The sequence below is a fragment of the Dreissena polymorpha genome, chromosome 1 (assembly GCF_020536995.1).
Source record: "Dreissena polymorpha isolate Duluth1 chromosome 1, UMN_Dpol_1.0, whole genome shotgun sequence".
Taxonomy (NCBI): domain Eukaryota; kingdom Metazoa; phylum Mollusca; class Bivalvia; order Myida; family Dreissenidae; genus Dreissena; species Dreissena polymorpha.
The window spans coordinates 82,703,347-82,728,728 of NC_068355.1; the positions used below are offsets into that span (position 1 = coordinate 82,703,347).

General features: G+C 35.1%; 1 protein-coding gene across 4 annotated transcripts in view; it reads left to right on the top strand.

Annotated features, from left to right (window-relative positions):
• LOC127837990 (adhesion G protein-coupled receptor B1-like) overlaps positions 1–19,014 on the top strand; it is a 31,109-nt gene extending 12,095 nt beyond the window's left edge. For 2 of the 4 annotated variants that reach the window (XM_052365457.1, XM_052365468.1), the window contains 9 exons: positions 5,580–5,750; positions 7,745–7,909; positions 9,031–9,195; positions 11,319–11,483; positions 13,023–13,187; positions 14,324–14,500; positions 15,036–15,182; positions 15,551–15,958; positions 17,872–19,014. In XM_052365457.1, the coding sequence (XP_052221417.1) occupies positions 5,580–5,750; positions 7,745–7,909; positions 9,031–9,195; positions 11,319–11,483; positions 13,023–13,187; positions 14,324–14,500; positions 15,036–15,182; positions 15,551–15,958; positions 17,872–17,933 (1,625 nt within the window). In that variant the 3' untranslated portion in view covers positions 17,934–19,014. Of the gene's footprint in view, positions 1–589; positions 677–859; positions 948–5,579; positions 5,751–7,744; positions 7,910–9,030; positions 9,196–11,318; positions 11,484–13,022; positions 13,188–14,323; positions 14,501–15,035; positions 15,183–15,550; positions 15,959–17,871 lie in introns of all 4 variants that reach the window. The other 2 variants (XM_052365483.1, XM_052365475.1) reach the window with 2 other exon arrangements.
• Positions 19,015–25,382: the final 6,368 nt, after the last annotated feature.

The following is a 25,382-nucleotide window of genomic DNA, read 5'->3' on the forward strand; positions in this document are numbered from 1 at the left end:
TTTTGGCCTTTTTCTCTAAACTGCATTAGAAAAGCGGTATATTGGTGTGTTATTGTAAAGACAATAACGTTTGCTCAAATAAATATTTCCCTTTTCTAGAAAGTGTTGTTTTATATGCTTATTATTGCAATTTGAATCGCTGTTGATTCCTAAACAATAAATCTAAGAGTTTGAAAGTAGAAAGTAAGCTTACTGTATTTCAAACATATACATTACTCATACTTTCTAAAGCCTATACATTATACTTTCATTTGCATTTTTTTCTTTGCAGTTGTTTCGTTACATTTGTTCAGAGTTTATAATGGTATAATTGAAATGGGTACTTCTATAGTTGTCAATAAACACGCATGAAGTACAGCACTTAGTAGTAGGAGTAAAGGATAACTTTAGCTTGATGAAATTATAATATAGAAGTATTAAACAATAATTATGCATGCTCATGTTTGAAATAGTGTGATGTGTAAAAAAAATCTCAAATACACTTATATTAAAGCAGCATGTCTATTTACATCCATAAACATTATGATTATAATACATACATATGTAATGTCAATGGTAACATTAATAATGCCTTTTTCTTGGATTTCAGGGACTGGCAGAGTGACTGTCCTCGATATGTTGTGTAGAACGGTGAACCGATACGTTTCCGTATGAAGATTAGTTTTGATTGTACAAGGTACAACTTTACATTTTACTGTTCATATTCAATTAACTTTACAAAAGCAATAACATAGGATAAAGTATGTGCTGTGTATTTAAAAATGAATTAGACACAATTCATATAATTATAACTGTTTCAAACTTTGCATACAATATCACACATGATATAAGATTTATCAAGTTTTATGTGTTATTGTAGATGGAGGAGTGCCCCTTTTGTAAAGAGGAAGCCGTACCTGGTGATTTAACTGCTAAACTTCGACTCAAAGGATGCGAGACTATCAGTAGTAAGAAAAAGAACTTACAACTGAGTGTTATACCCGGACAATTAGTACTCAAAAACTGTAGAAGAGACTTTACTCACCCACGAAAACTACAATCATTAGCTATTGAATCTGACATAAATACATGTGAAGCTAACTTTTCTACAAGGTCAACTAATTCCTTTGATTTCAAAACAAATTGTCTATTTTGTGGTAAACCTGCCAAACTGAACGGAAAGAAGCGAAGTCTTGATGTTTTTCCTGTTTCAGAATTAGATTTCAGGTGACAATTGGAAAAGTATGTAAGCAAAGGAATGGTCATTGGTCTAAAGATGTATTGGGTAGGCTTTCACAGGTCATAGATTTACCAGCTGCTGATGCAATTTATCATCAGGTGTGTAGCTCCAATTTCAGAACCGGAAATAATATCCCTTTACGTTTCTCTGAGAATGAAGACAGCCCATGCAAGAAAATTACGAAAAGCCCGAACCGATGTTCAGTTGATGTAATTGAAGCATTTAACAGTGTTACATCGTATACGGAAGAAAATGAAGTTATGATACTAACAGTAAATGAGCTAAGACAGATGATGGAAGAAATATGTGGAGATCGTGCCTATACTAACACCCATATGAAAACTAACTTACTGCATCATTTTGGCGATTGCATCTCTGTAATTTCACAAGAAGGAAAATGCGATAAAGTCGTGATGAAGAAAACTCTTTCTGCAATTTTACACAAGTTCTCTGAGGAACAGTGTAATGTCACTGAAGAAGAAAAGAAAAAGAATATCATTTCAACAGCTGCTAAATTAATCAAGGCTGATATTAACACCATATCGTCACCAAAGAAGTATAATGCATCTGCATTAAGTGTTTCATCTGTGGAAGAAAATAAGAAAACTGTTCCTGAAAGTGTGTTGCATTTTTTAGGAAATATAATCTCTCAAAAGGAAGAGTTAAAGATTGTTTCGATCGCTCAAGCAATAGTTCAAGCATCAAGACCTAGAGCTATACTCGCACCATTACAAGTTGGACTTGGTGTCCAGATGCACCACTATTTCGGCTCCCGATTTCTGGTTGATACTTTGTACAGCTTAGAATTTTCCTGTTCATACTCAGAGGTACAGAAGTTTGAGTCTAGTGCTGCATCTACTATGAACACAACAATTCCAGGATTCTTCCCCGGCAAGTTTATGCAATTCGTCGCGTAGACCACAATATTGGGACATTGGATTGAAATACGCCATTCAGATCTAAAAAAGATGTCTTCCTGAAGAACGTAATTAACAAACAGAAGTTTATCAATCTACTAGATGATTACTTGTTGGAAAAGGGGATCAATGTAAGACATGCTACAGGTATTGTACATACTGCAGTAGATCACGCTGAAAATGACACGGTATTTGTGATTGGCGAGGATACGGATTTGTTAGTTTTGCTCTGCTACAATGTCAATCCATTAAATGAAACCGTATTCTTCAGATCAGACATAAACTCCAGAACCAAACCAAGAGTTTGGGATATCAAGAAATCACAGTCCGTCTTAACGCCCGAAATTTGTCTACTTCTACCATTCCTTCACGCATTGACAGGATGCGACTCTACTTCACGAATTAATGGTATTGGAAAACCCATGGCGTTAAAATGTATTATTTCGAATGCAGAGCTGAAAGAAATTGGTAAACGAATGATGGCGACAGATTCCATGGATGAAGTTATAAAGCTTGGTGAAAGAGCGATTGTTTTGCTCGTTGCGGGTCAAGACTGTTATCAAAATCCGGATACTCTGAGGTATCATAAGTTTACCTCAAAGGTTATGACAAGTAGTGTGTGCGTCCAGGTTTGTACACTTCCACCAACGTCAACTGCATCTTTTCATAGTCAGCGAGTGTATCTACAAAGTCAGATATGGGTAGGAAATAATACACTTGAGCCTACAGATTGGGGATGGGAGCTGTCTACTAAGGGAACGTTGAAGCCTACTAAAACTTACCTGCCGGCAGCACCCGAAACATTGCTGAACGTTATCCGCTGTAATTGTCGAGTTAATTGTGACAGCAAAAGATGTACCTGTAGAAAGCACGGGTTAGAGTGTACGACTGGGTGTGGAGCTTGTCGAGGTGTCGGCTGTTCTAATTCCCCCAAATTGACCGCGATTGATACCGATTATGAAGTTTAAAGTCACAATCTTTTACTTCCAAGTAAACATATTGGTTAAAAAATGTGTTTGTTCAACGTGTGTTCAGTCTGTGAAATAGTATTAGACGCTTTTGACTGTAGTTATGCATATAAAACTTTGACTAAATAATTGTTACAGCACACCGTCATTATATGATGGTACTTAAACAGACTATACTTATGTCCTATTTTCTGAGACATATCGCATATTTTTATGTAAAAATTCGTATGTTTGACCTCCAATATTGCGTACTCGTGTATTCAGATTTGGTTATCTTTGTTGAAGATGTAAGGGCTCAACAATCTGAAATTTTTAGAAAACACTTTGAAATGATGGCTACAAGTATGTTTGTTCCTTTGTATGCATAGTTATATAAAGTAAAATAGTATAATATATATTACAATTAATGCATGCTACAGCTGTACACAGTATAAGAAGAAGCGCTAGTAAATGCACCATTTTTTATCCAAGTGTATACTTTAATATGCTTTTGTACTTTGTGAATACGAATTATTGATTCAGTATTTGATTCGACGTTAACTTCTCTCAGTTTACAGACTTATGGTAGCTTTTATTCTGTTTGTACTGTAACTTATGCAAAAATGTTACCATGGTAACATTAATTTATATGTTTTTTACAATATAAGTGTTTTAATTGTTTATCACTTCATAGATTTATGAAAGCTTTAATTATTTGCGCAATGAAATTCGTGTATAAAAAAGTTGCCATTGTAAACTAAGGTAGTAAAATATGCTATATATGTATACATATCTGTATATATATATATATATATTCACACATATGACCAGTTACGGGGTCTCTGATTTAGACATAGGTCATGGGGTTCCCACTTTAAACACGTGTATCTCCATACCCTTTTTTATCCGATATTAACACGAATTAAGGTATATAAGGGTACCTTATATATTGTTATTTATGAACACGCCATTTATTTAACGTCTTATACAAGGAATATATATAGCGAACTTATTTGCGAGGTATATACAATTTCAATTTCAGACGTGATTGTGGTTTTCGATTTAAGACCTTATTGTGAGATTTGATTGCATTACCTCCCCTACACCCCCCTCATAGTAATTAAAGGAGCCTAGATTGCGGGGTTGTATATAGACCCCGTTTTTTTTATTGACCTCGTAAGTACAGTCTGAAAACTACAGAGACCGCGTAACTGGCACTATGTATTGGTATATATATATATATATATATATATATTATATAAATATTTATATAATATTAATTTATATATTATGTAAGTTATTTAATTGTTTATATCAAAATAATAGTTAATTTTCATTTAAAGAGATATGATGTTAAGGTTTTGTAGCAACTTATTGAATTGAATATGAAATGATTTAGTTTTAAAAGATACACATTGATATAGTACACGTTGTTAGTGTTGCTTTGATAGAAATGCCACAATAAATTAATTATTTTTACAACACAATACATATTAGTACATTTATCTTAGTGATTTTTCTTGTTGGCCCTATTCTTATCTAATACTGAAATTTTCCCAAATCTATATTAATGAAGACTCATTTCAAACTATTGAAATATTTTTCACTATTAAAAAAGTGGGTGGGGTAAATAGACCCCTGAAAAAGCACTGAAACAGCCCGCACGTTCGAGGAAAACACCTTATTAGCTGCATTTTACATCAAAGCTTCAGCTCGAGGTGATCTCTTATCAAAATTAAACAGTATACGAGACTTGCTCAATTTCACTGAGTAAAATAAGGGAAACTCTCATATATCACAGATTTTCCAAACAAAATCAACGATGGTCATGTTTCTAAGCTAAACTATCAAATTTCCTCTCATGCGATTTTGTGCGATTTTTACTAGGCGTATATTCATATATCAGAGGTACTTATTTGATGGAAATCGTTTCTGTTGCTGATAGTTGAACCTTTGATGGGGAATACTTGTAATTTGATTAGTCTATAAACAATCGTACAACTCTGTGCAATGGTAAAAAGGAAACTCATCGGTGTAATATAAGAAATAGTAAACTCCACTTCGGTACTAATGGCATTATAGTGACCAGCCAGGCAGCCACAAACTGTATATGGACCTCAGCCTACGGCTTCGGTCCATATACGGTTTGTGGCTGCCTGGCAGGTCACAATAATGCCATAGGGACCTCAGTGGAGTTTACTATTTCTTAAATGTATGTTACCTTCACCAGATTTCTATTTTACATTACGGGAGCAGTTTCTTAATGTATAAAGTCTGTATATAGTCTTTACAATGTATTTGTTTAAATACTTGTAAAAATAATTGTTAAAGAAAATAGTGATCAAAATTCTAAATTTGGTAAAACTCGCAGCCTGTACGTTAAAGTCATTTAATTAAATGATGATCTTGCAGTTTCTGTATAAAAAAATAAAATAAAAATTCAGACACACAAATCGTTTAAGTGTTTTTTACTTTTAATGATTTCTTCTGTTTCAGTAAAGGGTGGATGGAGCTTGTGGAGTGGATGGAGTAAATGCTCGGTCACGTGCGAGGATGGGCAGAGAACGCGGACACGTGCGTGCAACCACCCGCCCCCCAACTACGGCGGCACGTCCTGTCCCGGAGACCATGTTCAGTACACCCCCTGCACAGAACAGATGTGCCCTAGTGAGTATTTAAACAAAGTCTTTTGTAACAAGAAATATCTTTTAAAAAGATATACGGTGTTGATTGTGATTGGATTTAGTGAAAGATAATGAGTTCGATGAATATAATGGGATCAAAGATAGCGAATGTCTTTTTCTGTGCAGTTCTTAGCTGCATCACACGCAGTACGGGGTGTTATGCGGAGTTTTCGCGGCTTATTTTACATTATTACATATTGCTGGTCATAAACCTATAGATACAAAACAGAAAACCAAAAGAAGAACGGAAGTAAAATTAAAACATTAACTCAACCGGCCACACGCGAAGTATCCGTACATATTTTAAATATTCATACGCGCGTTCTTCGAACAATTCTGTTTTAGTTGTTTGTCGATTATTAACAGTATCGAGAATCATCGCGCTCATGCTTAATACATTAGTCAATATGATGGAATAATTTCTGGTCTAAAGAAAATTCCAAAGTCCAGGGTATATGCCAGATTTTTGAGTCAGATAGACTTCAGCCCTTATCAGCAATACAATAATGGTCTGTAACTGTTAATGAGATAACATGCTGAGATTGACCCTTTGAGAAGGTTAACACGAGAAAGTGATATATTGCTGCTGACCACATGTCTTCCAGATAACCCAAACACTTCACCTAGTTCACGCGATAGCGTCTATATTATATAACGATTATTTCACTGGCCGCGAACTGACCCTGATACTAACGCTGGCAATCCTCTGAAAATAAAAGGTGCATTCACAAGCTGTATTGATGTCGAGAGTTGAGTGTAAAACTGTTCTATCTATCAAGCCTTTTCATTAGAGATAAAATTGTTTCATGCTGAACACGCATTGAAACAGTGTTACAAAGGCGCGTTCATGTTTCCAATGTTCTGGTGGTATGTTCAAATCAGCCAACGGACTAAATGAAGTGTATTCATTCGTGTCTAGACGCGGGAAATTTTATCTGAATTTTATTGGACACTTACAAAGGTCAGGTAAGGTGAAAAGCTGGCTTATACAGCTATGCCGAAAAATAGTGGAAGCAAATTTGTAAACTGTCATATAGATCATTTTAAATATTTGTAATGGTAATGTAGGCATTGTCTAAGTGTAACGACATCGGCTTTTTGATTCACTACGATCTCAAATGTACCAGAAGTCTTTTACCGCTGAATCCGATTGGTCAATATAATTCTGTTACGACTGATTTTGTATCTGAAGAACTTCATAATCAGACCCTATGACTATGAACATTGGCAATATTCATCTTAGAGTTATTGTTAAACATGAAAATCCCTCCAGATCTGGAATGTTTTTTATAAGTATTATACTATGAACAGTTGTATCATATTCTCTTATATTTTAAAAATACCGTATAAGTTTATGTTCATAAAAAACATATACTTAAGTTAAAAACGTAAAAATAACAGCGGGAAATTTTACCATGCTTTGATACCATTATTGCACCACGTTGCTTGGCTATCATCACGTGGTTGGTTATTATGGGCGAGATTTGATATCGAGCTATGAACCAGTCAAATCGATGCGCGGGGATTGGATACATTATAACTATATTAACCGGAAACAGACATCACTTTATACTTACATCCGGTACCACCTGACACCTTTTGATATCCATAATGTATACAAGTGCACTGCACACAAGTTGAAAATGCTAATGTAGGAATGAAACTTGTTGACTTTTTTACTGCATTTACTATACGTTAGTACAGTCAAACACCGATTTTAGAGCAAGATTTAATTCTTATAAAGCATAAATTAGTATTGTTAGCTATATTTGTTAATTCCAGAAAGACAACTGCTGTATCTGCACATATCTTGAAGTCGAATTTTCCATCAACATTGTGTGAATAATTGTGATTTAATGTGTAATATATTATGAAATATATTGTCCGAGTTTTATTTAAAAGATAAATATTATAGCCCTTATACACATATTTTGTAAAAAATTAATTAGACAATGTTGTGCTATTCCTATCCTGCAGTGGATGGCGTATGGAACGCATGGACCGCGTGGAACGAGTGCTCGCACACGTGTGGCTATGGTAACCGCAACCGGTCAAGGACATGTAGAGGTCCCTTCCACGATGGCGCGGAATGCCCTGGTTTGCCTGACGACGTGGAAACGTGTAACGCATTTTCTTGTCCCGGTAAATATGGTTTTCATTTTGATGCTAATTAATATACATGTAGCTTGAGAATTGTTATTTTTTAACCTTGAGCCTAGATTCAGTCCCTCGAATCGTATTATAATCAGAGCCGTTTGTTTCGTAAGTACGGTTTGGATTACATAACATACTGAGTTAAAAATTCATAATTCCTTTTGTTACAGTTAACTTATTACGTCTACCAGCTATATATGACGTACATCCATTAACCCGTAGCTTTTCACAAATGAATTGCGTTTATAAACTTTATATAAAAAAACAACCTGAATCTGAGAGAGGAAAATAGACAGTTTAAGAAACAACATCGAACAGAATATCAGAATTTTAACAGATACAAGGGCTCATTTTCGTTATGAGCAAACGCACTCTGGTATTTTTAGCCAAACGATTACTAACATCAAATAATAATTACCATATAATCATTTATACAAATTATATATCACGGTATACATACATGCATCGCTTGTCAATACTGACCTATCACTGACCTTTATATGAATAAAGGGAAATAACATTAAGTTAATTACATCCTTATCAGTTCTTTTTCTGAAATGGAGACGATTGAAATCGATTGATGCTAACCTCACTAAGTATAGTATTATGGCCTCTTTGAAATCATACAAAACGTGAAGGAACATGACCGAAAAGATCCTGGCTTTCAGCCAGGTCAATGTTGTCAAGCTATACATCTCACACATATACAACGATTACAAAATATTTATTTTATGCTTTTCGGTGGTTTATAGATAAATATCAGTGAATTAAAACTGATAATTTCGCTGTTTCAAACAGTGAAAATAAACAGTGAAAATTATCGATACTTTTAACTGTTTACTGTGAAATGACGTCACTATCCCAGCGAAATTATTTAGTTAATCTCTTATCAATGAATATAAACGGTGAATTTAGCATAAAATAAAAAGAAAATGTTTTGGCTTCGGTGGAATATCGATTTTAATTCACTCGTGATCATAGAAAAAATATATTTTCACTCGTGGCTGCGCCACTCGTGAAAATATTATTTTATATGATAAATCGTGAATTAAAAACGATAATCCACCGAATCCAACAAATATCCTCTATATTATTGGTTCATAATTAAGTCGATGGGTCCTGGAAGCTGTGGGGAACTTGGGGAGAGTGTAGTACAACCTGCGGTGGAGGGTTGCGTAACAGATCACGAGAGTGCGATCAACCGAAACATGGTGGTGATTACTGCGCAGGCCCGTCTGAGCAGGCGGAAGTGTGTAACGACATCGCGTGTCCAAGTATGTTAGCATGTTGCATAGTAATACTTAGGTTATAGCATTATAGTTTTTTTCTAAACGTTTAAGCTTTTTGTATACGTACTAAGCTTTGTGATTTTCTTGATATTTGAGCTTGTTAGTATCTCACGCTAACTAATTAGCTTTTTCCGTTCTTTCAGTCGAACGTAGGTTTTGTTTTAATATAGAAGCTATTTTGATTGAAATTTTTATCATCTGCTTTTATCGCTCATGCTTACTAGTATTTTAATACGTGCTGTGATATTTTCTAAACGTACACCTGTGATTAGATATAGTAGCTTGCTATCACATTTTGCAAGATAGAATGGTGTTATTATTCGTCTCTAGTTACAAGAACCGTTAACATTAGCTAACATTGTATTTGAAGTACTCGTAGATAAGTAATTTGTTTGCATCTTCCCCTCTCTTCAAATCAAATTGACCTTGTGTTTGTATTTTATTTATTATCGTATGATTTTGTAGCCGACCTTCAGTAAACTGAAATTAAATAAAACGTACATTTACTATATAAAAACGTCCCAATTGCCTAACAGAAAATGGCATACTTAGTAATAACATTCGTTAAATATCACCATATACAGTATACAGCATGGAATCTCATGGTATTGGATCGCAGCATATGTCCATACTGTCTTGTCAGCTTATTGAATGTGTGCCTTGATAATTGTCTATCCATACGTTCTTGCCACAGTGGATTGTGTGTTTGGAAATGGTCACTTTAACATGCGCAAACGGCATACAATGGCGCCAGCGGGAAGCGCACGGGCACTATAATGGCAGCATATCCGCATCGGAAATTTGCGCGACGAGCGGGTATACATGGCAGACCTAATGTCAAGGTCAGCAGAGTTTTTATGAATACACCCGTATGTGCTTATTAATAATACACATTTCGTTTGACCATATTATTGCGATTTAACGAATGCGTATCTGTTTTGAAAGCGGCTGAATATTTTCGCACAACGGACATTAATACAAAGTTAATATTCTGATAAAAGGATACCTGACTGTTAAAATGAAATTCTTTTTAAAGGGGAGTACATGTATTATTAGGATAGCCTTTATATTTTTCATGTAATGTCAGATTTTAATTGATCGCGAACTTGATTCGCTCACTCTGTGCTGTTACATGTAGTCGACGGGGTCTGGAAAGACTGGTCGGCGTTGGACGCTTGTTAAGTCACGTGTGGTTGTGGCACTATGTCACGTCACATGATATGCATTTGGCTTTTGTAACGGGCAGAAGAAATGCAACAGAAGGGCAAAATGATAAATGATTTATGAGATTGATGCTTGATGAAATTGTATGACTCCTCCTCCCTTTAAATTTTGACACGAATAAAAAACATAGCATTGTATTGAGTTATTAACAATGTTGCCATATAAAATTTGTATTATTTTATGTATATTTACATTATTTATTATAACATTATTGTACTTTCACTTTCAGCGGTGCAAAGTTTGTCTTCGTCAAAATAATATGTTTTGATAATAAGCGTATTCAAAATCAAAATAAAATACTGGGAATATATAAACAATTATACATCTTAATATATTTATTGTTTACTTTAAACATGTATTTAATTTCTTAAACACATTAAAATAATACGTTGAAAATAGTTTTAGCTAGATGCATGGGGTTAAAGTCTTTAATTGTGTTTACATATTCTTTAACCTTGTCCTCCAGAGTGCAAATGGCCTTTGTGTGTGTTTTCACTCTATCACGTTCGCTTTCCTTAGTATTTTTTTCGACAAACTTTCCTCAGCAATGTTTCACCAAATGTCGTTTTCAACAAATGCTGTTGAATAGACGTGATTGTGCATTGCACTTTTTAGTCACTACAGTTAAACATTGTGTAGATCTATAGCTTTTAATATAATTTGTATCTTACCATTTTTTTACACCTTTTAAATGGAAATGATAAGCATTTTAACTTTTCTTTATAATACTCCCTCTCTGTTCTTCTGTACATTTGCGTTGGATTATAACTACATGTAGAAAAAACCCAACTTTATTTAAGCAGATAATCGTACATTTATCTTCTAGGCGCTGTAAAATAATGTGCTTTCGGTTCACAATTAAAGTGTGTGATTGAACTATTTAGTTGACGGCGTGTTCACCGACTGGAGCGAATGGTACACATGTGACGTCACATGTGGCGGAGGAATACAGTGGAGAAATAGGTCCTGCATTGGTCCTTTTAATGGTGGTGTCAATTGCAGCGGGGATTATGATGAGAGACAAGACTGCAACACCCAAGAATGCCCAGGTTAACATGAAAATGCGTTATTTTATTTTTAAGGGTACTACTCACGAAGTAATTTTTAGTAGGAGCGGTTAATTCCTTCTCGGTCAATGTCCAGAGACATCAGTCTGAATCAGATACTCTGCGTGATCGGTGAAAACAAAACGGTGTTCCATGCATTATTCATGATTATTCATGATTCTGATTTTCTTAATACAACTGCAGTACATGTAAAATGATTAACATTGGTTCTCTTATGACGAATAGGAAGGGCTCTGTGTCGCAATCCAATTGTCACGCTCACATGTGCAGGATCTCATTAAAATTGCGTCCAAACATTTGTCAAATGGTTTCTTTTACTACATATATTAAAACAATATCCGGCTGGAAACAATATACATATATATAGAAGAATACATAACACATGAGTGCACTTACCTTCAAAGCCATCAATCGTTCCGACATGATTGTGTCAGTATCACGGCCTCGCCACAAGGCTCGTCGATTTCATATATGCTATAAGCTTCAGTTAAGTTACTAGCAGAATATCACAATAACATTTTTACTAAATTGTATCTGCCAACAGTGAAATTATGAGAAAGTGCTATTATTCAAGGTAAGCAGATGGGACGTCCATCATGGTCAATCCATGGGTAAGCCTGGACATGAATTATGGTTGCAATTATTAATCTTTATCTATATTAATCTTAATCGTAAAGTAAAACTGAGTTCATGTAAGTTATAGTAACATAATTGTTAACGAAATAAGTAAGTTTTTAGAGAGGGATGCAATTGATGTGGACATGAAACAACACTTTGAGCTTGGTCTTGGAATGAGACCCCTCAAGTCATATATACAGATACCGACTTTTAGGCCACTAGAGCAACAATTTCATACTTTCAGCACTCCAAGCAGGCAATATAACATCCCGACGTTTTTTAAATGCAGAACAAAATCTTTTGAATACTCAGTTTTCGATTTTTTTTTCAAATGATTTATCTTTGTAGAATTTCTTAAAGGTTACACATAAGTAATAAATTCTGTATAAAGTTTGCAATATTTAGTGTCAAGTTTCATCTCGACCGAGCTTCTTTCTACTATATCACCATAAACGTTTGTAAAAAGCAGTATCTAAATTGTATGAGTTAAAGCGCACAATATTGATGTTAGAAATTACACACCGGTATTTAGTAGAATGAAGGCTGCCAGTTTGAGCAGAAAAGACACACAGATGTAGGGTCTTTAACCAATGAAGTGCAACAAAAAGGATGGTTATCTTATTGCTAACATATCTACCTTCAAATTAATACCATCATAGAAAATGTAGTTTACAAAATATATTTAACATAGAACAAACCATTGGTGCTTATTATCATGCTGACAGCCGCCTGTATATTTTGTTTCATAAAATCTGTTTGACGCATTAATAATCTCTAAGTGCTATAGCAAAGATTGTTGAAGTTTCGAATGTTGTTTTTTGTATATTTTTTGGACGAGTGATTGACTGTTAAAAAAGCTTCTTATTACAAAAGATTCACACTTGTCATCATTAATTATGTCAGAGGACGGAATCTGGTTGGCCTGGCAACCGTGGCAAGTCTGTAGTACCACGTGCGGAGAAGGCAAACGATTGCGCAGTCGCACTTGTGACGGGCCTTATTTTGGAGGGGACGAGTGCCCTGGGAATTCGGACGACACGGAAATATGCGCAACTGATCCATGTTCAAGTAAAACCATTAAACAATTCCTTTGCTCATAATTAGATGTATACATTGTTGGCAAACGAACTAATATCTTATGAACTATTGCAATTTTTATGTAATCAAAGCGTTTGTAATATAACTTATTTCTTTGTATATCTGTGTATTCGATTTGTTTATAATTGGTGTTCAAACATATTTTCTAATGTATTTTTCTTATTTTAGTTGTGTATGTTACGAACGTTTTACAATAATGATGAACACGGATATTATTATAAAAATAATCACGTTTAACTATTGTTTCATGTACTTCTATTTATTGTTATGTTTATTTATTTGAAAGTTATAGGATCCTTCCGAATTCTGACAGCTCGATAGCAGTAGCTTGTTAAACTTTATATAATAAGTATAGCATAACATAGAACATGTTTTTCTTGTTTTACAATAATGTATTAGATTTTGGAAACATTTATTTACACTGTATACATTTTAAATATGCAATGTACGCGATATATTAAGGTAACTAATGTAAACTTTAATAAATGTATGATAGTTGCCCCCCCCCCCCCCCCCCTTTGATACTTTCTTTGAACCTGTCCGTTAGTCGATAGGTCGATAGGAAGGTCGATTTGTAGACAATATTGTTTCCGCTTGATATTTAGAGGACTCTCACATATTCCCATAGGTGTAATGGCTATTATGGAAGAAAGGATCTTTTTCTGGTTAACGGGTCAAAGATCAAGTTCGCGGGAAATTGTTACAGAAAATTCGTTTACTGACAATACATTGAGAATGATTTGATTTATGATCCTGCAATGGGATAGCGGGTACTTGGGTGAAAGGGAAAACGACAATGAATTTTGAGGTCACTCGGTCCAATGTCGAGGTAGGAGGAGATTGTTAAAAGAAATTCATATCGGCACTGTATGTTGCAAACGCTTTTACCTACGATCATTCACAATTATACAAAGTTTATATGGGAATTAAGAAAAGCGCATTTTGATGTCGAAGGCCAATGTAAAAAAAGAATGTATCATAAAGTTGAGATCTGCATGATTTTTAAGAAAACTTACTGATGAATATGTATACTTTTGCTTTTTTACCCCTCAAAACATAAAGAATTGTGTTCAAGGTAACTCGTAAAAATTGTGTATTGATTGAAGTCCCCGGCCTGTGGCACGAGTGGTCAGTCTGGTCGCTATGCACGGTCACGTGCGGTGGGGGAACGCGCCATCGGAGCCGCACGTGCGATGTGACGTCATTTGGCAACCTGACCACACCATGTGAAGGTCCTTCGTATGAAGAAGACAACTGTCATACATATCCCTGTTTGCCTTTGGGTAAGATAAATTGATAAAAAATAAGTAGCTGACTTGCATTTATGTACCGTAAAGTATCTTAGCCCCAAACGTATCATCCGAGAGTTAACGCAATAATGTTATCATTTCTTGGATTGAAAGTGCGGCCATGTTATAAGCGAGAAAACTGAACATATCATTTCAGAACAACTTTAGAAGAACAATCTTACTTGAGTATTTAATGTTGCTGTACATAGATATAATTGAGTCGATGTAGTAAATTTGTGTTCGCTCTGCCCCTTTCTATCCAAACCAAAAATAGGCTTTTGAATTGTATGCACGTATTCCCTTACCTTCTCGATCGTACAACAATAATCAGTTTTACCGGTTACGCGCCGGTACCTCCTTCGAACATGGGCCTAGCATATTTGTAATGCGTAATTCAGAATTTAGGGGGAACTTATTATTCGAAAGTGTTTCGTCATAAACTAAACGTGGATTTGAATGAAAGTTGATAATACTAGCTACTGTTTATGGAGTAAGGCCTCGTTTGCATGTACCGTTTCCCTTTTTCTAGCTATCCACTGCGCCGACTGGGCAAGTCGCGGGTTGAACCAGAGCTGCATAGCGGATGTGGATCCGGACGGCGAGCACACCTTATTTGGGCCCGTGCAGGTCGAGTGTGACTTCAACACCAAACCCAGAGAGGCGATCACAGTTTTACGTACGTTTTCCTCTAGTTTGCGTTGCTTTTGTTTAAACTGGTCCATGTGTTGCGTTGTTTTTTCTATCAACTGGTTCATGTGGGAATTTTGTATAATTGTATTGTTACCGGATCTGCGCTATGTGAGGATCCGCTTCTTAGTTTTATTTAAGACCCTTTAAACGTTGGTAGTAATATCGAATCATTGGTTGGTGTTGTGTGGTGGGTATTGGGTGTTATAGTCATCTTATTTTTTCCATAGGTTTTTATTCGCGAAGGGGATGTAAGGAAAGAGACAAATTACAAAAGTTAAACATACACGTTTTGCTGATTAATAGGTTTACTGTAATGTGTATTATATAAAAATTTCAACAAATGTCCATTTCTAGATCACGACCAGGAGAAGCGAACGCAAGTGAAGGGCTACGAAGAAGCCGGGGAGTACCAGGTCACCCTCAACTACGTGACTGGATGGAGAGAGGCCATCAAAATCGTCGACTCATCCAAGGAGTGCGCCCAGTTCATGCGCTGGGACTGCAAGGCAGCAATCATCCACAACCCCTCCGACCCAGAAACGCTGACCACCTTCTGGATGAATCGCACTGGGCAAAAGGCGAACTACTTCGGTGGGGGGTCTCCCGGCAGCGGGAACTGCGCGTGCGGGGAGACGAGGTCCTGTTTCAATACGTCACTTCATTGTAACTGTGATGAGAACGACGAGGTGTGGCGACACGATGAAGGTTTCGTAACGAACAAAGACGAGCTGCCTATCCACACGTTTCATGCTGGTGACACAGGTATACATTCCTAGAATGACAATATGTTCTGGTAAAACTGGAGCTGAAACGAGTAGGCCATGCGGCCTGATTCTTTTTATACCTCGCCTAAGGCGGAGGGATATAGAAACGGTATTTGTCTGTCTGTCCGTCAGTCCGTCACGAAGCATTTTAGGGCTATATCTAAAAAAACGTATAAGATATCAACATGAAACTTCATAGGTGTTTAGATATCAACGGGAAGAAATGCCATGAACAAGAACCATAACCTTACACTTTCTTTAATAAGAGTTATTGCCCTTTGTTTGTGTTTGTATGATGTAATTTTTCAGGGCTTTATCCCAAATATCATGCAAGACTTCAACATGAAGCTTCATGAGTGTATAGATATTTATGAGGAGAAGTGCCATGCGTAAGAACCATAACCCTTCACTTCCTTAAATAAAAGTTATTACCCTTTGTTGTTTTTGCATGATGGAATATTTCAGGGATATATTTCAAATACGATACACATTTCAACATGTAACTTCATTGGTATGTAGAAATCGATGGGTAGAAGTGCCATGCACAAGAACCATAACCATGCACTTGTTTAAACTGGAGTTATTGCCCTTTGTTTTTTGTATGATTTTCGAGGTTATGTCCCAGATATGTTACAAGATTTCAACATGCATTTTCATGGATTTATATATATATATCAACGAGGAGAATTGCAATATCCTATACCCAATTACCCTATACTTAATTATTTTTATGACTATACCATACATCACGGGATTTGCAACCATCTATAAACACAATTTATTTTTCGAGAGATATCAATTCAATGAATTTGCTTATTCAATGTATTTTTGCGAGATCAATTATTTTAAGTTGAATAATTCATTTTATAGCCATGTTTGGTTATTCCCGGGTCACTTCTGCCTATGCAGGACTCACACATCAGTTATAATTTGCAACCCAAACACTAATCATTTGTACAAAACGGATGACCTAAAAAGTCCACCATATTAATAAATCAGTTATTGGTATTTCCTTAAGAGAAATAGCAAAATGTATTATACATTATTCTCGTTTCTATATACAATCTATCAAATTAAAGTATTATGGACCTGAAATGAAGGTCAATGTAGCACTCAAGTATTCGACTACACATTGCTAACACCTTATGCTTGATATTTGTATATATATATATCTACATTTACAAGTATATATGTGTATCGACATATACTAGAATCCGAACGTTCACCATAGTACGTCTCTTAAGTGTCTTTTTAGGATTCTTATGGATCCTGCAAGTGTTGCAACTAATTCTTATAACTTTGGATATGTGGTTATACATCGGTAATTAACTGGGCCGTCCAACAGATTTTGGCATGTATTAAAGCTTGTCATTAATTGCTTTAAATGCTTTATATTGATAAATTTAAACATTTGAACTAAAAATCTCCAGTAAAAAAAGAATACAATTAAAAAAACAAGAAAAAACGTCTACCTCCACAGGGCTCGAACCACTGACCCCTAGAGCCAGGGAAGCTTGGAGTAAAATGTCTCCCGACTTTACCACTCGACCATCCACGCTCACGTCAATTGCGCATGTATTTTTAGCTATATAAGCAATCCTCGTAGTTTCTCAAAATATCGATTCGCGTCGAACGACGCTTTAATCTGTTGGACAGTCCCTTTAAGAAACGGTCAACACAATAGGGTTTTTCTCACACGTATATGATAACCTTTCATAGCATCAAGGCCGTTAAAGTTTACCCTTCAAGGGTCATTAAAAGTTGATTCCAAATATAAAGTTACCTGTGGTGAACATAATGTCTACATTTAAATAAAACAAATTCAACCCCTATACATTTAGCATCCAACGACTCGAAATAATTTTTATTGAATCTTCAGGTATCTAACATTATTGCATGTTGTTTTTCAAGGTGGTTCCGCAGAAGATGGTTTTCTTACAATTGGACCCATTCTGTGCACGGGACATGCCTAGTTGACCGGGAAACCTGACCATTAGCCCTGAGAGATTTTCTTGTTCTTAGTTCACGTCTGCGTGTTCTTGCTCATCCGCACCAATTTTCTTATAAATGTGCTTCATAAAAAAAGTAAAATGACTCAGCACGTCCGCTTGTGTGTATTGAGACTTTGTTTATTTGAGTACATTATGCATTTTGACATTCGCATTAATTATGTTTCAGAGAAATATTGTTATTTTGTTTCCAATAGGACATTTTCATGACCGTTCCATATCTTTGGAACTCAAGAATCAATTTTACAATTTCAATGATAGTTAAAGCAGCGTTCCTTAAAAGGGGAAATGCGTATTAGTGTATAGTCAAGTCGTTCAGGACCTTGGCTCCTTCAGAGAGTTATAGCTCTGTGATAACTATGATTTTGATTTACGAATGTTCCTCCAAATCTTAAAATAAACCCATTCATCGACAAAGCGCACGAAACACCCATCATGTTACTGATTACGTGATGTCATTTAGTTTCAATTATGTTCTCGTTCGTTTGCAAATGTTTTAATAAGATTGTGTCATTTGACTTTCATCGTACTGTGTTATTTTTTAGTAAAATTGGTTCTTGAACGATAATGCGTTCTTGTAAAATGTATAAAGACAAAAAGCAGTCACGCGGGCGGAACGACAAGTGCTGAGTTAAAGAAGCTTATGTTATAAAACAAATTGCGATTAAGTTCCCTTTGAAGTCATGCTATCCGATTTGCAACGCAATCTCATTGTCCGTTTTAATAGTGATTTTCATATGCATGCTTTTATGCAAAAACGTCTTTTAGTCATTTATTTAATCTCTTTTCTTTTCAACATGCGGAAGTGTTCGTGCTGTTTTCACGTTCATTTTAACTACATCGACTTTAAACGACCGCTTTCTCGAAAAAGTAAAAGAATACAACATTTATATTACATTAGTTATTTTTATAATATTTGAATTATTCACCTAACATTTGCATGTGTTTTGAATAACATGTTTTGATAAAAAAAAATATACGTGGCTAATTATTGTGTGGATTATGTGCTTATTATAAATGAAAATTGTACTACCTTGACCTTAAACGACCGTTTTCCCGAAAAAGTATAAAAAATAAAACATGTACAATGCATAAGTTATTTATATAATATTTAAATGATTCACCTAACATTTGCATGTGTTATGAATAACGTGTTTTGATATTAAAATAATGTAATAATTTAATACGTGACTAATTAGCGTTTAGATAATATGCTTTTTGCCAATACAAAATCATTATAACGAAGTTGTCAAATTGTCTGTCCATATGTGAAAATTCTCAAATATTGAATACATTGAAACATTAAATTGTATGTGATACTAAGGCATTTTATCTTGTGACAGTAAAAACGACAACCAATTTCAGCAAACACCTTTTATTTTTCTTTGAAATGATATTACCATTTTATTATTCTAATTTACGTAAAGGCTTATTAAAGTTTCTCCGTGCGAAAAGTAATAGCATCAGCGATTTCTACGACACTCTTATGACATCATTCACAGTCACCACAGGATAGGAGGGCGTTATTACTCTCAAACCTGTACTATGCCATTATGTTACTAGCTGGGTCATTCGAAAAAGTTCAACGGTCGATAGGCCGGAAGTATTTGCCCAAAGTGTTGCTGCATTTTACGTCTACGTTGAAAACGATTTCTTTCATTTCACATTTCGTTTTGCAAGCGTATTTTTGTTTATCTCAGTGTTCCTCAACTTAACGGGTTTAGGTTATATTCAAAAGCTTGTAAGTATTATTTTATTAAAATAATTCAAAACGCAAACACTGAAATATAAATATGACAGCTTTTTTGTTTATTTCTGAATATAAATGAAATTATTAAGGTAATTTTAGTTCTTGAGACGAAATAATGGGATAGATTTCTCATGGGCCGGTTCTTTATTATTAAAACGAAACTGCACCGGAGTTTCTTATACACATATCACACTTGTTGCAAACTTTCAAAATGTTCACAAGGACCACATCATCCCCTCCAACCCACGCTCACACTCGTTGTCTTAGCTCCACTGCCACTGTTCGTATCCAAAAAAATGTGAACCACTGCCACAATATGAGCAAAGGTGTGTTGTTGGTGTGCGGCACTACTTTGAGATAAAAACAACAACACCAGCTTCCGACTTTTTGCACAATTTTGCGTACTTGTACATTCGGAACCATACGTGTGCCGCATATTCATGCACCGTATTCTGCGCCGTGTCGTGTACCACTCCGAACCCCCCCCCCCCCCCCCCCCCGAATGTATCCCTTGCTAAACGGATGGATAAATATGCCTGTGGAAAGACCTGACGAATATGGCACTGTAATGGACATTAATGTATCAACTCTGGAGCGTTGTTGTTTGTTTAACAATGACTTCGTTTCTGTGATTGTGATTTTAATCGTTTTGTTGTAACTTGAATCTGTATGCGTGCTTCATTGTGAATACAGTATAGATGTCCAACCATGTACAATACCTTATCTTGATATATACTATATATTGTGATTTAAAAACATAATGATTAAGTTAACTGTGGCATTTATTTATTGTTAAGCATTACTTTCAAGTGATTTATTACGATACGTGATGAATGAATAATGTATTACTAGAAATATAACGTGATCACGACTTTGGTTTATAGTGTGTTGAAATAATTTACTCGTTTACACTTCTCATAAATTGTTATTTTTGTTGTTTTTGCACTATTAAATTATGTTTATATGATAAAAACGAATCAAATTTGTTAGCTATGAGTATTGTTATGAAGCGAGGTATACATTGCAAAATATAGTAATGCATTCACATAAAATGATTTTTTATTTTTGTTTACTTGTTGCATACATGTATATAGAGATCATATGTCGACTTAATTTATGTTATTTAAAATAATTACATGTTAACAACACGATGAACCTTAAATATCGATACATAATGCAAGAGACACCTTTATAAAATTATAGAACTTTATGTTATTTTATAGATTAATGTTTTAACACAAGCAGGTTTATGACATTGCAGGTCTTACCAACCGCAATATAGTACGATCTTGTTAAACTTTGTAAAACATATCTGACTAAACGTTTTTTCTCTAACTTTTTTTGTCGCTTCTTGAGGAGCTTTCTGTTAGACGTACATATACACCGGATTAAAGTTTACACTTCATAATGTGTAGTTAGAAAATGCAAAACTGAACCGTGAACACAAAAATAGCAAAGATAATACAATAACACAATTTAATCGTGCAATACGTTGTAATTAATCATGCCCATTTCATTTGATAAAAATAAGAGTGAGAAGCGCACTAAAGATGAAGCATCGCCCGGTTCGACCTCAGACCAGCCGGATAAGCGCCCAACCGGTAACGAAAAGTCCCCGAATACTTCATCAACGGAGACGGCGTCGGTCCTATCTACACCGTAGGCTCCTTATACGCCATGTTCGCAACCTCTTCATATGTTTGGGCAATATTATCCACCGCACTTGCAGTACCTGTCGCAGCAACCGACTGCTCCACCAGGTTACGGTTTCTCGCCCTTACCTCCATATACAACCGTAAACCCAGTGGTGCGGACAGATACGGGGGTAATAGGCGAACACTCACAAATAACGTTAGTCACAGTTATGAACAAACTTAGCTTAATGGAAAATAGGCTTCTTAAATTAGACAAATTCGATAAAATTGAAATTGACATTGGCAAAATAGTAAAAAGTGTCACCCTTGTCGAGGCTCGAATTAGTGACATTGAAACACAATTTTCTGCTGTTGATTCGAGATTAATTGAATTAGAAAGAAGTCGGCCATTTGACAGCGATGAGTGTACGGAGCTAAAAACAAAGTACACTGAACTTTCAACAAAAATGTCAGCCCAGCAATATACATTTGAAACAATTTATAAAGATTTTGACAAAATAAGGGCCGATAATAAGTCACTGTACGACGAAGTTGTAGACCTGAAAGCTCGATCAATGCGAAACAATCTACTATTCTTCAACTTCGACGAGGAACACACTTTCGACGATCGCAAACATGAAAATTGTGCCAATAAAATCCACGAATTCAGTGAAAAGGATTTGGCAATGCCCGGTGCGAGGGATAACATACGCATCGACCGCGCTCACAGAATCGGTAATTACGAAACGGACTCCAAACGTCCAATAGTTGTTCGATTCAACTATTACCAGGACAAATTGACTGTTAAACAGAAAGTGATGGACCCTGCATGCAAAGTCGACAAGCGCGTCAGTGACCAATTCCCACGCGAAATCCAAGAACGCCGGAAGAAGTTCATACCATATATGCTACATGCACGCTGCGAGGATAAACGCGCATAACTGATCTACGACAGGCTGGTAATCAATAACCAGTCATACACGGCCGATAATCCACCCCCAGGTCCCGTACCGGAAATGCCGCCGCGCCAACCCAGAAACCAGTTGCAAAATCAGAGACGCCCACAACGCGACGAACCACCGACGGCTCCAGGAAACCGCTCATTCCGGCCGCATAGACCGTAGGACAATAACAAGAAGCACCTCAATGTTTTACTCTGGAATGTTCAGGGTATTGTAAATAAACTGTGTGATAATGACTTTCTGAACTTAATTAATGACTGTGATATTATGCTGTTATGTGAACGTGGCATTCAAAAAACGTAAATATCAATTTAGATAAATTTGACAATTTCTCTTGCCCAAGACCTAAATTCAATAAGAAAGCTAAACGTTGTAGTGGAGGGCTTATTGTATATCATAAAAAAACATATTCGGGTCACATTGAACTTGTCGATCTCAATGACCTAGGCTGTATTTCCATTAAGATTAAGAAGTCGTTAATTGGTACTGAAAATGATCTTTATTTCATCCATTGCTATATCCCACCCGAAGATTCGAGCGTATATAACTCAATTTATTCCCCACTCTTTGAGTATGATTTCTTCGAACATATTTCAAATCTTATACGGAGATATAAACAGATCGGCGATGTTGTTATCACTGGTGATTTAAATGCGCGAGTGGGTCAAAGGTCTGACTTAGTTGAAAATATTGATATACAACGATTTATTAATCTGCCAGTGGAGGACTATGATGTAAATAGTTTACCGTTACGGAACTCCAATGATGATATCTCGAACGGGTTCGGTAACAAATTATTGAACTTGTGTAAAGAATGTAGTGTTTGTATAGTTTACGGTAGAATAGAATTGAAGTTTTACTTGCTGCAATTTAAATAGAAGTTCATTTGGTGCTAGCGTTGTTGACTATGCAATCGCGGATTATGATATATTTCAATTATTGAATGTTATGACTGTTCACGACTTATCCGAATTTTCGGATCATTGCCTAATTGAATTCAGTATGAATTTTACCAATCTGTCTGGCCCCGATGAATGTCTATCTTCCGAAAAAATAGTATGGGAAGATAACAATCAATCTGATTTAAATGAGAAATTAGCTTCAAAAACTGACTGTTTCGACAATGTTGTTCAGTCCTTTTTGAACAATGACATTGATTTAAATTCCTGCATTGATAGGATGTCCGACCTTATTTATGAGTTGTCTTATTATGTACATGGCAAATCATTTTCGTCTAAAACTAGCTCATATCCGGTTAAAAAATCTAAATGGTTTAATACTGATTGTAAACTAGCCAAATCTAAATTTTATGAATGCAAACGACTATTTACTTTGGCCAATAATGATGTTAACCGGCTTGCATTTTTACAGGCTAGACGTGAGTATTGTAGTTTGAAGCGCAAAGTTAAAACTGCATATTATAATAAAGAAAAACACGCATTATGCGCACTGAGCAAATCTAACTCGCGTAAGTTCTGGAAGTATATTAAAAAATATAGCAAAAATAAATCTGATAAAAATATAATTAATGTGGATGAATTTGTGAATCACTTTAAAAACATGTCTGCAATGCCCAATGACAATTGCTTTCGTGATGATAGATTTCAGGACTCAGCACACGGAGTATATATTGAATGTCTAGATTGTCCTTTGTCTGTTGATGAAGTAATTAAATTAATTTCTTCTATGTCAAGACATAAAAGCAGTGATCTTACAGGAAATGATGCCGATTTTTTTCATTGACTGCAAGGATTTTATTGCACCCTATCTTGTTCATATTTTCAATTATATTTTTAACACGGGAAGTTATCCAGAGTAAAGTACAAAAGGCGCCATTGTTCCAATATTTAAAAAGGGTGAAAAGAATAATCCCTCTAACTATAGAGGCATCACTTTGGTCAATATAATGTCTAAAATATTTTCATTAATCCTTCGCTATCGCATTAATAATTGGTGTGAAAGTGAAAACATATATAATGATGCTCAATTAGGATTCAGAGATAATCGCGGTATATGCTTTTGCTATATACCACGTGTGTGTTCTAATCAAAAGGTCATTTATTTAAGAGCTCTTGTATAAGCTTGCAGTTTTTAGCGTTAATTTTAAAATCAAACGCGCATATTGTTTTCAATAACATAAAATAGTCCCGATTCTGAGGAAGCTAAATATAATAGAACAAATATATTTTTAATTTTAAACTAAGCGATTGAGCACCTTCGTGGTGTATGCAATGGCTATAGTAGTACTATATAAACATGGACATAACAATAATTTAATTGATAAAATGATTGAGTTTTATTTTCACAAACAATGATAAAATGACATGAATTGTAAAAAACGCCACTTGTCACGTTAATATTTAAAGCTTTAAGTATGTTTCAAAGAAAAACTTCATAAGTAGTATGAAATTAGTTTGTTTTAATATTCATAACCGTGTATGTTGTTTTTTGTTTTGTTTAAAGAATTGATTGTTAATTTTTATATGAGAAAAATGAGCTCAATCCTTTACGTAATTGTATGATGTAAGTAAAACAGTAGAACATTGAATATTCCATATTTTAATAAGTATTCTAAGTGAATGTGTTTTCAAATTTAATTTCAAATATATTAATATTCAACTCCGTAGTTAAATCAAAATGATAAGGTATAAACATGACCATGCCAATTTATAAATATCCATTCAGTACCATATCAGAGAGGTACATACAACTTCTCCTAGCAAGATAATCGATTTGTTAAGCTGTGTACAGACACTAAAAACAGTTTGTGTTTTTGTGATCACCAACTTTAATCTTAGATGAACAAATAGCGTACAACTTTAATAATTTATCAATAAAGAAAATGGGCATGCTTAAATGCGTGAAGACAATGCACCAATTTAATATGTCTACCTGATAGATGTTTTTAATAATATTTTGATCAATGTGACTATAATATTCAGATAATAAATATTTCGAGCAACAATAAATCGGAATGCGATACGTCCCTGGTAAAAATAACAGACAAGCCACAGGACTAATTATTCAGAACAAGACATCGAAATAGACGTGATTATCAACAGGCTTA